This window comes from Apodemus sylvaticus, chromosome 16, assembly GCF_947179515.1.
Source record: "Apodemus sylvaticus chromosome 16, mApoSyl1.1, whole genome shotgun sequence".
NCBI lineage: Eukaryota > Metazoa > Chordata > Mammalia > Rodentia > Muridae > Apodemus > Apodemus sylvaticus.
Window position 1 is genome coordinate 62,153,300 of NC_067487.1, and position 16,695 is coordinate 62,169,994.

At 42.3% G+C, this 16,695-nt stretch overlaps 1 protein-coding gene across 4 annotated transcripts in view; it reads left to right on the forward strand.

The window, feature by feature from the left end:
- Tnpo1 (transportin 1) overlaps positions 1–16,695 on the forward strand; it is an 85,051-nt gene that overhangs the window by 20,427 nt on the left and 47,929 nt on the right. The window contains exons 1-3 of one of the 4 annotated variants that reach the window (XM_052160075.1): positions 11,924–12,038; positions 12,155–12,268; positions 14,271–14,346. In XM_052160075.1, coding sequence (XP_052016035.1) covers positions 12,164–12,268; positions 14,271–14,346 — 181 coding nt within the window. In that variant the 5' untranslated portion in view covers positions 11,924–12,038; positions 12,155–12,163. Of the gene's footprint in view, positions 1–11,923; positions 12,039–12,154; positions 12,269–14,270; positions 14,347–16,695 lie in introns of those variants that run through there. The other 3 variants (XM_052160076.1, XM_052160074.1, XM_052160073.1) reach the window with 3 other exon arrangements.

The following is a 16,695-nucleotide window of genomic DNA, read 5'->3' on the forward strand; positions in this document are numbered from 1 at the left end:
TTAGGGTCATACACTTAACAACCAAATATTTTCTTGTGGATAGTTGGTTCTCATCATTATCCCCTGCTCAGCACAATCTTTATTTCCTCATTATTTATTAATTTGGGGGTGGGCTTGGCTCGGACAGGTTCTCTGTGTAGCTCTGGCGGGTCTCGGACTTGGTCTGCGTCCCAGGCTGGCCTCAAGCTCAGATCCACCTGCCTCTGCTTCCCAGGGGCTGGGACTTGTGCCGTGATGCCCGGCTTTCATTTATTTTTCATTAAGCTTCATTTTTTAAATACATTAAAAGGAAAACAGCCTATCTCTGTTCATGGTTCCAAGTTGTTCTCAATGACATTAGCCAATGTTGGGGTTACTATTCATGTTATGTGATTGTTCTGGGGTCTTCCATATCATTTAGGTGTACTGCAAGTTAGTCTACTAGCAGTTAGGAAAAAATGTCTTCAGAGGAAGGAAGACAAGACAGAAAATAGGAAACAAGACCAAGAACTTGGTTTGTTTTTTTTTTTTGTTTTTTTTTTTTTGAGACAAGTTTTCTCTGTGTAGCCTCTGGTTCTCCTGAAACTCACTCTGTAGACCAGGTCAGCCTCAAACTCAGAAATCCCCCTGCCTCTGCTTCCCAAGTGCTGGGATTAAAGGCGTGCACCACCACCACCGCCGCCGCCGCCGCCTGGCCTATATTTTTTTTCAAATCAATTATTTATAGAGATACAAAGTGTTGATCCATCTTTAAAATGGAGTGTATGAGGCACTGTTTATAGTGATGGAAGTGTGTTCATTTTACTTTGTTAATAATGTTAAGGTATTAAATATAAAAGTTTTAAAAAGAAAAAGCATACTTGAGCAGGCATAGACTATATCATATTGTGTTTTCTATTAAAACTTTGGTTACGTGGTAGCGCTTTCATCTTTCATTCCTGCACATTTTCTCCATTTTTCATTGTCTATAAAGTTTTCTTGTGAAATGTTTTATTTGTCTGAGGACTTTGGAGATCACTATCAACTAACTGCTGTGTGTGTTTTGCTTACATAATTTTTGCAGGCTTATTACACTCGTATCTGACTTAATAGTCACCACATAATGTCCCTGTCTTCTGAGTCTGTTCATGCCACTGTAGTAAAGTACTTTAGACTGGGTGGAGTCCCTCTTGGTCTATAGATGGCACCTTTCTGCTGTATCTTCATGTGGTTGTAGCCTATGGCGGAGTAAGAGAGGAAGCACCAACAGTCCCCTCAGCCTCTTCTAAGGGCACCCTTTCACTCTCCAGAGACCCACATGTTGCTATCCTCTGGAAAATGAGTTTCAATGTGACATTCAAACCACACCAACAACCCCCCCCCCCATTTAAATGGCAAGTTGAACAGCCCACTTTTCTTGACTATTCTTTGATAATACACAACTAAATGTGTATATTCTAAATCTTCCAGTAGTCTGATGGTGTAGACGGCAGTGGGGAAATCTGGGGTCTTAGCATGCAGTGTGAGGGGGGAGCAGTATTGTGGCACTTGATGTCCTCATCTGACCTTTTCATCGGCTCCATTTCAGATAGTGAAGCCATTGCTCAGAAAGTTTCCTGAAAAAGTGAAACAGAGAGAGAGAGGGGTCAGCAGTCACAGGTCAGCCAGTGGTCAGCCCAGGAGCCCAAACCTAAAGCGTCAAAGTCATTTCTGTTCTTACTGAGGACCTTGGCTCAGTTCCCACAGCCACATGGGGCCTCATAGCTGTATTTCCACTTTAAGGGCTTTCATACCCTCTTATGATCTCCTCCAGACATGCATGTAGTGTATGTACATGCATGCAGATAAAAACCCAATACACAACGTGTAAAAAAACAAGCAAACAACCCCCCCCCCCAAAGAAACCTTTTGAAATAATTTCCTTCGCTGTGTTTTTCTGCTCTGCCCACCCCCCTGTAGCTGAATGGTCACTGAGCTGTGCCCCCGGTAAGGTTTGAGTGGGCTTTCAGCAAACAACTGGACTATTAGGTCAATACACTGCTAATGGCATTTCTAACTGCTTGCCGATTTTTTTGTTTTGTTTTGAAACCATTTTATTTTACTATTGAAACTACTCTGGGCATTTTCTCCTTTAGCCCTTCAGAGTGACTTCCTCTCTTTTCTGTTTGCCTTGAGATGGTAAAGTACCAAATCAATACATTGTACTTGAGGATAGGTTGGGATATAAGTGAGAAGAAACAGGGCTGTTTGAATTAGAACCTCGGCAATCTAACAGTCAGATGGCATGCTTGTCATTAAGATGGCGTGCAGTGGTTATCCCCATATGCTGGCAAGTTTTCTTAGAGAGCAGCTTGGTTTCATATTGACTGTACTAGCATAGCTACTGTAAATATGGGTATCAGAGTCTAAAAGTATTGGAGCATCTTTCTTATTGACTTGACAATTGCAGCTGTTTCACAGGAAGAATATTTCCTGTTGTCATCCTTCTCCTAGTCTCCTAGTTCCTTACATATAGTAAGAGCAATAGCTTCCCAGATGCTGGCGTGTTTTATTTAAATAACTCAATAAATACCAGGACTTGCCTGACCACTACCTGCCTTGTGAGACCAGTCCAGATTCATCTCCATAGTTTACACATGCTGGCATTTAGACCAATGAGTTCAAAATCAAACAGGCTACAGTTTTTTATTGATTGTACTTATTATCTATGAACCAAAGCAGTGTAGAGTACTAAAAATATTGGACCCCAAATAGGAAGACATTCATTCCAGCTCAATTCTTTTTTAATGTTTTGCTTATGTGCATGAGTGTTTTGACTGCATGAGCCCAGAAGAGGGTGCTGGAGCCCCTGGGGTTAACAGTTATAAACCTCCTGGGAGCTTGGGCACCAACCCCCAATCTTCTTTGCAAGAGCAGCAAGGACTCTCAACCACTGAGTCTCTTTCCCTTGCCTCGCAGCTCCCTTTAATGGAGTAGCTAAGTAACCTTTAGTGACTTAGTGCACATCACTAAAATTAGCTCTGCAATTCAAGTTAGAGGTTTGAAAAAATAAAATACAAAAGCATTTAAAATTATTAAATACTATATTTATAAATTATAAAAATTACTATAAAAATTACTAAATTATTAAATACTATACTATAAAGACCTCTGTAATAATCAATATTCTGAAATAAAATTTAAATCATGTTGTAATAGTTAGAGGAGACTTTATAAGAGCTTTCCCCTTAAATCCATGTCCCAGAAATGAAAACTACAGTAAGCAATGGCACTAATTTAGTTTAGAGAAATAACCCCAAATAACCTAGGTTTTCTTTTCTGTTATTGGGCTTAAGTGCAAATCCTTACCAAGTCTCAGGTACCATTAAATGACAAAGCCTCTGGCATGTCCTTGCTGTGAAGTACAAATTATTTCTTAACATTTGTTCTCTCCTTCTCACCCTCTGTGTACTAGTGTGTATATGTCTGTTCACAAAAGTACAGGTACCTGGGAGGCCAGCAGGCACAGGATCCCCCAAAACTAGAGTTAGAGGTGTTTCCCAGTCACCTGTAACTGTAAGAACTGTAACCACTGTAAACCAGAGCCATCTCCAGCTCTGTAAGACAAAGTATTTGGTAACTTCGAACAGCAAGTTCTTAAATGATGATTTCCATCAGTCTCTGGCAGCGAGGCTTCCATATTAACCACTTAAGTCTGCATGCTGTTCCTTCTGTTTTTTTTTTTTTTTTTTGGTTTTTTTTTTTGTTTTGTTTTGTTTTTTTTTGTTCAGAAATTGCTCAGTAGAGTAAGAAGCAGTGAGCATTTCTAGGAGCAGATATATTTATTGAGTTAGGAGACTGGTTCTCATCTACTTGCAAGTCTCTAGTGATTAAAATATGTAGAACCACTGGTTTAAGTTGCTTAAAGATACACAGAGATGGAGACCCACTGTGATGGTTAAATTTGTTATAGAACTCAATAAGGAGTTGTTGTTGTGCAAGTGACAAATATTACCAAAAGTTAAGTATAAAGAGAGACTAGCCCTCTCAGCCGTATGTTTTGATTAAAGGTGAAAAGGTTAAACTGTAGCAGACGGGGCCCATGAGCTAGCTGTTAGTAAAGTTCCTGCTCTACCAGCATAAAGACATGGTTGATCTCCAACACCCACGTTAAAAAACAAAAATGGGCAAAAAGCCAGGAATGGTGATGCATGCCAATGAGGGAGGTGGGCCCAGCCAGCTCTGCGAGATAGTGAGCTCTGGGCAGGCGACTGAGAGGCCCTGTCTCATAAATTGGGCAGTACCTGAGGAATGACACCGGAGTTTGGCCTATGGCCCTCACATACATAAGTGCCCCTGCACCCCACTCCAAGGAACTCCAAAAACCAGGGTTCACTTACCATATCCCATGTGATCAAACTGGAGACAGTAGATCAAAGAGGGTGCTGAGTTCTTGGTGCTACATATGATATTCTGTGAATAGCTCCTCACGTGTGTGGAGTGATGGAGAATAGGCTAGGGTGAGAGAGGGTTGGCCCTAGTCAGGCAGACCTGGGTGGGAATCTTGGCTTTTTAGTTTCCCTTCTGGTGACTGGGCACATTGCTTTCCTTCTCTTAGGCGCATTCCCCTTTTGGAAAGTAGAGGTAATAATAGTATATATGCATCAAATTAAATGAAATCTTGTGTTTAAACAGAAGTATAAAACATGTTACTACTTAGCTCTGTACAGATTTGGGGATTGTACATTGGTGTTGAATAGCCCTCTGCCACATGTACGCTGACCATGTAAGCTGCTCCCAACTTGTGCCTATTGGTAGTGGATTAATATCTGCCTCATTGCACTGTTGTGAGTTAACGAACTGAAGTGTAAAAGGTACCTGGTTATAGATTGGGTTGAATTCTGTGGTCAAGCCTTTCTCCCAGATCATTCAGCCACTAAGAGACCACACCTCTTACTGTTACAGTGAATGCTTTTGCATTTGAGTAGCATGTTTGTCAAAGGTCTTCCCGAATGCTAAGAATACTTTTCTAAAAAATGGCCTTGGTTCCCATTTTCCGTTTTCTCTCTGTTCTATCTTGCAGCCATTATTGCCTGCAATAAGTTTATAATGCTGCAAAACTAAAAACTTAACTTCTTAACCTATTTCTTCCAAGTGGCTAATTGAACCACTTATTGCAGCCAATAAGCAGTCAATCAGTCCAGAGCCTTTTCAGATTCTCGCGTCTAGTACCATGTTAAATACACTGTCTTGCTGGGAATATAGCTCTGAGGTACCGTACTTCTCTGGGATGTACGGAGGCCTAGGTTCAGTCTCTTCCCCGACCTTCCCCCTCATGCCACTAACAGTCCTCCTGTCTTGTTGCCTTCTGGTCTGGTCAGGTGGGACTCACTTCCTGAGCTAGGGTAGGTTCAACTTGTAGTAGGCCTCACACAATGACCCGTCCCCTCCCCTCCCTCCCTCAGCCCCTCCCTCAGCCCCTCCCTCCCCTCATGAACGCTCTTTTCTCAACCCATGGAGATCTGTTCTTACCCCTTTCCTCATCATAGCTTTTTTTTTTCCTATTAAAAAAAAGATATTTACTATGGAAGTTGTCTCAAATTTTTATTCTTCAAATTATTCAGCACAGTTCTTAAGCTCTGCTTGTTAAGTGAAAGTAAGATATATGAATAACAAGGGGGCAGTGATTTAGATTTAGGATATTTTTAACTCATTAAAATATGATAAAATAATTGTCAAAATATCTCATTTTTAATTATCAGCCTATAAAGAATGGCTTTACTCTTTTACCTCAAACAGTATCCAGTATTTCTTGTATGTGTCTTTTCTATTAGTTTCCCAGGTTACAGATTGATATTTCTGTTGGAAAGGCAACACACATATCAGGGACCTGGACCCTGATTTGATACCGAAGAAGACTGGTAGATGGTCTTTATTTTGTTGTTCTTTGTCTGGTGTTTTGAGATAAAGTCTTAAATTGTGATCTCCCTGACCCTCAGTCCTGTGCTCCAGCGCTACCACGCTGGCGAGAGTGTCCTCTAAAGCCAGGTTAGTTTGGGTTGAGTCCTAGTCTTGTACTTGCTGAGTAACTTCCCTAGGATTCAATTTGCTTATCCATTGCATGTGCTTACTATCAATACCATGTCAAAGTTGTGAAATTAAATTAGTTACCATATGTAGTGCCTCTAGAAGACTGCTTGCCTCAAAAAATATTAGCTGCCTCTGCTAGTGACATACTACTACATTGGGTTTGTTGTTTTCCATAGGGTCTTGCCATGCAGCCTTGTGTGGCTTTGAACTCACTGTGTGGACCAGGCTCTGCCTCTGCTTCTTTAGTACTGGGAGTAAAGACAAACACCACCATATATAGTACAGTGTTTAAATCTTTTAAAATGTAAGGACCAGAACTTTGAGTTGTATGTTTGCCTTCTGAGAAACATAACTACCTTTCTCCAGACACTGGAACTCTACTTTAGACAAAGTTGGGACAGTTAAGTTTCCGATGGCTCCTGATGTCACTGTGACCTGAGGGGTTTAGCCTGACAGCATTGAAATCTGGAGCGGAGCATAGACTCGTCCTGTACTCATTCTCCTCGGTGGGGAGATGGTGCCTTCCAGTTTTAAGTAATCACAGCCCGTAGCCCCAGCCCCTGTCTCAGCCTTCCTCACATTTGCTTTCGATCTGTTTCATCTTCGCTGGAAAGTCAGTTCTTCACTGACAGATGTTCTTTCCTGGCCTGGATTACTGCTCTGTAGTCCTAGTTGTTATCTGCGCCTTCCTCTGCCAAGGCATTGTGCTGTTGGGAGTAATTCCTGATCGAGAGGAGCTCTTCCATTTCTAGGGTAAGACAGAGTGGTATTAGCTGACCACTAGGAAGCTATCCTAAGCCACGCCTGTATGATGTATGAATGCTACTAGAGTGTCTCATTGGTCAAACAAAAAATGTGCTTACAGTTTCAGAGCCAAAAGCCTAACTTTTGTTTATATATATATACATGGAACTTTTAGCAAGGTTATTGTGTGTGTGTGTGCACATACACATACACACACACACACACACAGTTTTCTAGTTGTAAACTGCAGTGTTACTGCAGGATGGGTATGCCTTGTCTCCTTTGGAACACTACCAGTTCTTATTTACCTTTGGGGAGATCCTGACACTGATGGCGACATCCATCACTTGACAGTGATGCAGCATGCATGTGGGAACTTTGCTTGGGCTAATAGTTGTTTGCATTTAAGTGAAATGGGGAAGAGCTCTGAAGCAGATGAGGGAAGCAGTCTCATCTCTTCTCGCTGAGTATGTTTGTCTTTTCACCTTACCACCCCAGTAGACAGTGCATCTGGCTCTCACTAAGTGAGAATTGTGATTACCTTGCCTTTGACTTCGCCAGTGCTTCCCGAGCATGAGATGTGGGTATTGAGATTCCAGTCTTGGTCCTCTAGAAGACCAGCTCTTAAAGCAATCCTAACACGCTTCAGTGTAGACTAAGCTGGCTTTGAACTCAGGTCTGCCTGCAACTGCCTTCTGGGTGCTGGGACTAAAGGTGTGTGCGTTTTTTCTATGTTGGGAGTTTTGCCTTCATGTATATCTGTCTGAGTAACAGGTAACGAGATTTGCTAGATTTCCCTGGAACTGGAGTAACAGGCAGCTGTGGGCTGTGGGTGCTGGAAATGGAACCTGTCTCCTTTAGAAGAGCAGCTGGTACCCTTAAACACTGGGCCATCTCTCCAGCCCCTAGGTTAACCCTTATAACTCCGTTTTTTCAGGTCATTCATACTCCTTGCTAGGTATCTATAATCTATTTTGGAGTTGATATATTCCCATATAATAGTTGGGAAGCTTAGGCTCAGAGGGATTGATTTTCTTGCATAGGTTTTTACATCTTATCCCCCAGATTAATTAATTAATTTTGAGACAGAGTCTTATGATGTAGCCTTGGCTGGCCTGGAACTCACTCTGTGGATCAGACTGGCCTTCTAACTCATAGATCTGCTTGTCTGTCTGTCTCTGTCTCTGTCTCTCTCTCTCTCTCTGTGTGTGTGTGTGTGTGTGTGTGTGTGTGTGTGGTTGTGGTGGAGGAGGCATGACAGTGCAGCTATGGAGGTCAGAAGGTAAGGTCCGTTTGTGGAGCTGGCAGGCAGGGATAAATGCTAGTCGCATTACACTATGTACACTATGGGTCAATCTCGCTGGCCTCCCCTCCATAGGGAGGAAGCTGGGTAGTTGTATTGTTTGCAATCATTGGAAATTTATATGTGAGTTTAAGAATTTAGAGCTGACTTTGGTTTTTATCTTCTGAAGGAAGTATCACAACAACTTAAATCTTAAAAAGTTGCTTTTTATTACAGTGCCATATCTATGCACTGGGTTTATTTTAATTTTACCTATATGGGTGTTTTGCTTGCATGTATGTCAGCCCATCATGTGGCTGGAGCCCAGAGAAGCCAGAGAAGGGTGTGTAGGATTTGCATTTACAGATGGTTGTGAGCAGCTGTGTGGGTACTGGGAATTGGTCCTGTGTAACCATAGTAACTGTTCTTAAACCCTGAGCTACCTCTCCAGTCCCCCTAGTTAGCTCTCCAAGAACTATCTTCTGGGTTTTTATTTACCATTTAGTGTTACTTTTTCTTTTGAGATATTCAGCTCTGAGTCTTCAACTATAAAAAAGTATGTCAGTTAGTAATTATTTAAATATTAGAAGAAAATCTTTATTACTTTTGATATTCAATTTAATTAATATTAATGTTCTATAAAGAAATGGTTTCTACCCCATATAAAGATGGCTTGCTTTGGTTATTGTTATATCTAATGACTTTGAAATGGTTCTGTCTACTCTGAGATTTGAATTGTTATTAACCCACGGACAGTGCTGGAGACGATTGTGGTGATGGTTGCAAGGTCATAAGAAAGCTCCTGATGCTGCTAAAAACTGCACTAAGGACGGCCAAGTGTACACATTACCTGCTTTCCAATTTAGTTAGTATGCTTTCCTATTTCATGACAGGTTCTAGCTCTACAGCCAAGGCTAGTTGATCGTCTTGACTAATCCTCCTCGGGCTGAGATTGGAGGCATATGCCGCCATGCCTTGCTTTGCCACAGTTTTTAAGTGTGATACAGAAGTTCAAAGCAACAGTTCTCAGTCAAATATTTTTGAGGGGCTTTTGTTACAGATAACTTTAATTAGGTATTGGGGAGCACTTATTATCATGTTTGAAAAAATTAGATTTAGAGAGATGGTTTTCCTGTGTAGCCCTGGCTATCCAGGAACTCTCTGTGTAGATAAGGCTGGCCTAGAACTCAGAAGATCCGCCTGCTTCTGCCTCTAACCCTGAGTGCTGGGATTAAAGATTTGTATCACCAGCCTTAAATGACATATTTTTTGGCTTGTTTGGTTTTGGTTTTTTTGCGACAGGGTTTTTCTGTGTAGTCCTGGCTATCCTGGAAGTCACTGTATAGACCAGGCTGGTGTCAAACTCCCAGCTCAAATAAGATAAGATTACTATTAAGCTGTTAGACAATAGATCAGGGCATAGTGGAGCACGTCATTGATCCCATCAGTCAGTCAGTCTTTGAGTTTGAGGATAGTCTGATACAGTAAGAGCTTGCCTCAGAATAAATAAACAAATAAACAAACACAAACTGTTTATTTGAATGCAGGTCTAGAGAAGGAAGTCTGGTAATAATAGTCTGCTATTACGTTTTTGTCAACCAGCTTTAGAATGAGTGAGATGACTGCTTTTCTGAGTGGGCGACTGTTAGCCCCTGGCTTTAGTTTCTCCAAGGGCCCTGAGGGCCTAAGTGGGCTGTTTCAGCAGGTGATGTTGATTGAATGCACTGGCCTGGAATGATGGTCATGCTGTATTTATTATCTATGAAAGATTGTAGAGTTAATATTAGTGTAGCATTAGTGTATGCAGTAGTTATTTTTTCTCATTGCTGTGATACATTTCTGAAAGAAGCAACATAAAGGAGAGAGCAGGGTTGGTTTGGTTCACAGTTTAGTGGGGAGATACAGTCTGTTGGAGCAGGAAGCCGGCATGGCAGACAAGCATGGGGGCTGTGGCTCCATAGTCCTAGAAATGTGTGCCTACAACTTCTCTTCCTAGCATCTCAGAGGAACAGAAAGTAGAAACAGACGAGACAGAAGTCTACAGGGGTATGACACCGTCCAGGCCCATCCCTAGTGCTCTGTATCCTCCAGGGAGGTGCTACCTCCTAAAGGTCCCACCACCTCTCAATAGCATCACCAGCTAGGGATCAAGAGTTCAGACCCATGAACCTATGGAGGACATTTTAGATTCTAGCCAGAACACAGTATGTAACTGCGACTAGACAGCACTGTAAAAATATATCAAATTTAATATCATCTCAGAAACATAATCCTGGTGGTAGAATTGAATCAACTTTACTTGTATAACCATGTTGTTTTAGTATAATGTAGTTCTTGCAATTTTAAAAAGCTTTTGGAGTTAGAACAAGAAAACAATAATGTACAATGATAGAAAGTCAGTTACTAAGGTTTATTGTGGTAATGAACATGAGAGACCTCCATCTTGAACTGGGTATGGGGCCAAATAGGTGTGCTCAGTTGTAGAACTCCATTTGGTTATGTGCTTATAATTTGTACAGTTCTGTGACTCTACCAATTAAATGTTTAAAATTTGCAGCACAATAGAATGGAATACTGTGTTCGAAAATGTTTTCTTTTTAAACCATGTAATATGTACAGGCAGGAAGGAAATGACAATTTGTACTATAGCATAATATAAACAGTATACTATACATAAAGCATTATAGTAGCAATAGATACTAAGAAAGCTGGAATAAAACTAGTACTATAACAATATTTGTTGTAACAGCAATAATGTCCAGATAAGGGTTGTGGCTTTGGTGTGGTTGTTGGATGCTTTGCTGTTGTTGTTCATTTTGTAATAATGACTGATGTGTTTGCCTGGTTTAGGGAAACAATAGAAGATGCTATAAGCAAAGTCATAGAGATGTGAAGCACAAAACTGGGAAGGAGAGGAGGGGAAAACATTTTTTGAAAAATGAAGGAGAGGGCAAGGTCAAATAGAGGATTGTAAGGAGATGGGGGAGAGAAAGCCTGCTAGGAAGGGCTCTTCCTAGCCGAAACTGCCAACCCATTGTGTAGTAGAGCTGATTAAAAATCTTCTCCTTCACCAAGCCTCTCAGGTTTGGTTATTCAAAATAATTCGCAGTTAATACTTGAGTTTTATTAGTTTTGTTCAAGAATCTAGTTTTAATGAAATTGTCATTAACACAGTAGCCTCACTCTGCTGTAGCAGATGCAGCACACACTTAAATTCCCGGTCTCTACCGATTACATTACCGTTCTCTAATGTGCACAGCCCGCCGCGGGTCCGCTTTAGTGAGGACAAATAATACACCTCACTACGTTTTAGAGTCAAATGGGGCGGGGGGAATACTTTAACAGAATTAAACACGGCCCTATTGTAATGTACGTGATTTTTCTTGTTTACTCTTCATTTCACAGCCCTTTGTGTAAGGCAGTTATTTTGTGGTGGAATTTATTTCACTTACTGAGTTCGTAAGTTGAAGTTTATGAAAGGGTGGATTTTTTTCCATTGAAGTTCTACAAAGGTTCCATTTAATGTTTTTGAGATGCGGTTCTGATTGCAATGTGCCCTCAATATTTTATTTGAACGACTAATATAGCTTTGTATATTAAGTTGAAGTGCAAGTGTTTTTATTTTCGCTGTTGAGCTGTCAGGGGGAGTTTCTCCCGATTCCAAAAGTCGCAGTCGTTATTCCACCACGTTTATTTAAAATAATAACCCGAATCAGATTTCTACCGGGGCTTCTCAGGGGCTCGCCTTTGAGCAGCCTTCTTGTAAGCAGCCTGGCTGCAGGAGTTGGGCTGGTCTGAGAGTGCTCCGTGGCACTAGGACCCAGGGGGCTCCTGTGAGCGGATCTTGGGGCCAGATTGCAAATTCGCGGTGACTCAGTCTGGTCAGCTCCTGGCGCTCGAGGCGGCTGCGGCACACAGCACAGGCACGGCGGACGTTGGCGCGGAGCTTAGGAGCAGTCCGTCCGGGTTTCGGGTCCGGGCCTCGGTTGGAGCTGGGGCTGGGGCTGGGCGGCAGACGGTGGGCCGAGGGCGGACGCTCAGCGGGCCTACGCGTGGGACTAACATCTGCTCGTCTCTTCCTGTGTCTGGCTTTATTTGCAGCAAACCAAGATGGAGTATGAGTGGAAACCTGACGAGCAAGGGCTTCAGCAGATCCTGCAGCTGCTCAAGGAGTCCCAGTCCCCCGACACCACCATCCAGAGGACCGTGCAACAAGTATCCTTGCCGTGCGGCCGGGCCTCGCGCCGCCGCCCGCCGCCCCTCCGGGCCGCGGCCCCCACCCCGCCGGCCTCGTGCACGCGGCCGCAGCCCGCCAGGCCCGCCACCGCCGCATGGGGCTCGGCCGCCGCTTCCGGGCCGCCGCCGGGGAGGCCACACGTGCCGCACCGCCACGTCCCCGCCGCTGAGCGGGAGCGGCCGGACCCACACAATGACCGGCGGGGCGGGAGCGGCGGGCCTGCGAGCGGGGCCGAGCCGGGCGGCAAGACGCGGCCGGGGGTGGAGCTGGCGCGGGGTTTGAACTGTCGGGAGGGCCCGGGGCTTTCTCCGGCGGCGCCTGAATGGCCGGCGACTCTGTGGTGCTCGTGGGAGCACCTGTTGCAGCCTCCTTGGCGCTCCAGTGAGGTTTGCAAGTTAAAAGCTTTGACCCAAGGCTCCATGGACTACAGCTACCCAAGGGGCTGCTGTGTGTTGGGTGCTGGCGTAGAGGTCCTATTGCCACAGTTGCAGAAATGTACATTTGCAGGGTGCACAGAGGGAGAGCTACAGGCTCCAGAAGGGAAACGCAGATGGCAGCCTCTTACCCTGTTAATTCTTTAACAACTTAGATTTGTTGTGTTCACACCAGATTCCCTTGTAATGCTTTCCAGTAAGGAGCAAAATCACCTAATAGGGAATTTAGTAAATTAAAGATCCTGGTGTTGAGCTTATTTCATTTTTTAAAAAGTTCACAGAAGTGACGTTACAAGAGGGTTTCAAGAAGTACTGTATTGCTGTAACCTCAGCACTCCAGTAGATAGAAGACGAGTATGACGCTGCCCGTCTAAAAGTGGATGGAATAGTGACGTAGATCTCTGTGGATTGTTTAAAAAGCCGTTTTGTTTGAATACCTTTTGATACTAGGGAAAATAGTAGTTTTGGGTATAGTGGAGGTTTTATCTGAACATGCTGTGGATCAGTCTTAATTTTGTGTTGTCATAGTTCCTTGGGCGGTAAAAGTTGAATAAAATGTAACTATTACTTTACAAAATAATGAAATTGGCACGTCCAGAATTGCATTGTAATTTCTGTAGCACTGAGTATTTTAGTTTCTTGTTTTAAATACCTATTGTATACCAAGTATGGTGGCAGTCCAGTAGTCAATGTACAGGTTACTCCGGGTATTGAGAGCATATTATGTTCTGTGAGAAAGAACAAATTAATCAAGCATGGTCGTGCCACCCCTGTGATCACAGCTTGTGGGAGGTTAGAATGCACACGATGGCCTGTTCTTTTGTGTCCTTAGCATAGAGCAGATTTGTTCTGTTAGGCACACACACAGGCGCGCGCGCGCGTGTGTGTGTGTGTGTGTGTGTGTGTGTGTGTGTGCGCGCATGTCTTAAGTTGTATGGAAGCATACTTTATCAGGAGATAGTAATGAACATTAACATCAGCATGCTAAGAATCCTTGTTTCGGCTTTACTAGGAAAAAGTAGTTACATTTTGCTAGAATTTACATAGCAACTCTAGACATTTTAAGGCCATTTCTAGTATGTAAAAGGCCTATTTAGTGTACCTAGTTTATTTAATAATTTAGATTTCTTTAGTAAAAACATTTTAATCTCTGTGGGTAAAACACCCCTAGCAAGCATATTACAGATTGAGAGTAAGAGCTTGAAAGATTTAGAGCATCACATCCTGGCAGTTAGTGTCCGTATGTGTTGTGTCTTGGGAGGAGCAGGGCTGATTTGATGACTTCGTGTCTGGGAAGGATTGGTGTGGAGATGTGCATAAATGGCATGCTCTGCTTTTATATTCTAAAAACAAATGACTCAAAAAGAGCCATCTTGTTCATTTCCTCAAAAGCTCTTAAGCTCAGAAAGTACTTTCAAGTTTGATTTAATACGAAATATTATTCTTAGGAAAAGTGGAAGGCTAAAAATTAATTAGATTTTAAAATGCCTAATTTCTTTCTCAGTAGATTATACAGAGAAGTTTCCTTAACTACTGTTTGTTCTAGAAACTGGAACAACTCAATCAATATCCAGATTTTAACAACTACTTGATTTTCGTTCTTACAAAATTAAAATCTGAAGGTAAGCAAAGCTTAACTAAAAATGTCCAATACTATTAAGATCTTTATGCTGCGAATCATGACTGTCAGAGGATTTCATTTTGCCATCTAATGGATGGGTGTCAGATGTGCTTTCTGGAGTTACTACCTCTGGTATTTAGATGGGTAAGTACCGTTCTCTTGCTAACTGGATGCTGATGTAAGTTCCCTCACTGTTTGCAAAATGAAAAATGGGTTGCACAGTCTGTCTTGGTGTTTGTACCTGAGCATAATAAAGAGTGACTCTTTAAAGCATGTGCAGATTAAATGAAGGACTTAATAGTTACCTGGATGTATGTGTATGCTCGTTATAGGAAAACATGACAAACCATGCAGCCAAAATGAAAGCACTGCCAGTAATTGTCTTTGAACTTAACTTCTGACTGTATACTATCTCAGTTATTTACAAATGGAGTCATTAACTGTTACAATTTTCATTTTAATTACTCTCTTTAAAATGACACGGTCTTTAATTGTTCCTAATACATGCCATGTATCGTTCTTGACTTTATTTCGCTGCTTCTTTTGTCAGACTATTAGTTTGTGGGAAACATGAATGAAACAAATAATGATCATTGCTCTCGCCGAGCTCAAAGGACAGTGAGAGCTGCTTTTGATGGCGTTTGGGTGTTGAATGTCTCTTCCGAACGCACTGCAGACACTCACACAAGTATCGACAGTTTTCTGGCTTCTAAACAAGAGCCTTAGCTCTTGTTTGGCAGTGCTTGTCTTAGAAGCCATAGTAAGAACACTGCTTTGTAGAGTAAGCTCTGTCTGGACTCTTAAGGCATAGAACCTATCTTGCTTCTTGCAGCTGGAAAATGTCTGCTAGATATTCAGGTCCTATAAGATCTGAGCTCCAGAGCCTAGTGTATCATGGAAGGTTTTAGTGAGTTTTCTGGGTTTTATAATTGAAAGACATAAACATTTTAAAACAATCTAGGTTTTAAACTAGAAATTCTTTTAGTATATCTTTTACAGTCAGTGATTCTTATTCTGCTTTGGTGAATACTTGGGAATAGTATTTTTCTTACTATAGAAAACTCACATACTACTGATCAGTAATCACTTGGCTGGAGGTGTAGTTCATTTTACAATAGAATGTGTGAAGCCCTTAGCTCTGCAGACATCCCCTCATCGCACACATCTTTTTTGGTGTGTGGTAGAGTTGAGACAGTCTTTCTGTTGAGCCCTGGCTGTCCTGGAACTCATTCTGTAGACCAGTCTGGTTTCATACTCAGATCCACCTGCCTCTGCCTCCTGAGGCCTGGAGTTAAAGGTGTGTGCCACCAAGGCTGGCTAAAATTCAGTGTTCGTTTGTTTTGATTTGGTTTTGGTTTTTGTTTTTTTTTTTTTTTTTTTTTTTTGTTAATCATTCTCTTATATAAGATATCCCAACCACAGATCCTCCACTTCCCTCAGATGAGCAGGCATCAAATAAACATGGCAAACTACAATAAGACTAAGCCCATAACATCACATCAAGACTGCACAGCACAACCCAGTAGGAAGAAATGGGTCCCACAAGTAGGCAAGAGTCAGGGACAGCCTCCATTCCCACTATCAGGATATCCACAAGAATGGCTAGCTACTCAGCCATAGCATATATGCAGAGGACCCAGGTTAGACTCCTATAGGGTGCCTGATCGCTCCCAAATTCCCATGAGTTTAACCTCCTGGTATGTCCCTAAACCCTCTGTTTCTTCCAATTCTGAAACGTTCATCCTCCCCTCTGCCTAAGGTATGTCTGCATCTGCTCCCATCAGTTGGCTGGATGAAGTCTCTGGTCTCTGATGATTCTACTAGGCTCTGGTCTCAGCACACTCAGTCAGCAGGACACTCTCTGTAGGTTGAAGGTTTTGTGGCTGGGTTGGTGTCCCAGTTCCTCCACTTACAGTGTTTCCTGTTTACAGAAGATTGGTGTTCAGGCCCCTGTCCCCCATTACTAGTAGTGTACTAGGGTTACTCCTGTAGAGTCCATGGAGACTACATTACACTAGGTTTCCACCTATCCCCAAAATGTCCCCCAGTACCAGTCAGTTCTTTTAGAATTTTCTCCCTCTCCCCAACCTGATCCCTCTTATAAAATACACTTACAAATGAGATTCTGCTCTGTAATTGTTTAAATTTTAACCAGTTGGCTCTCTATCTTTTTCTTACACTAATTCCAAATAAGCTGTTACAGTATTATACTTTTTAATTTTAGACTTTCTTGTCATGTAAAGATACTTTTTTCTTGATGATTGATTGATTGATTTAATATATGTGAGTATGCTGTAGCTGTCTTCATACAGACCAGAAGAGGGCATCGTATCTCATAACGTGGTTGTGA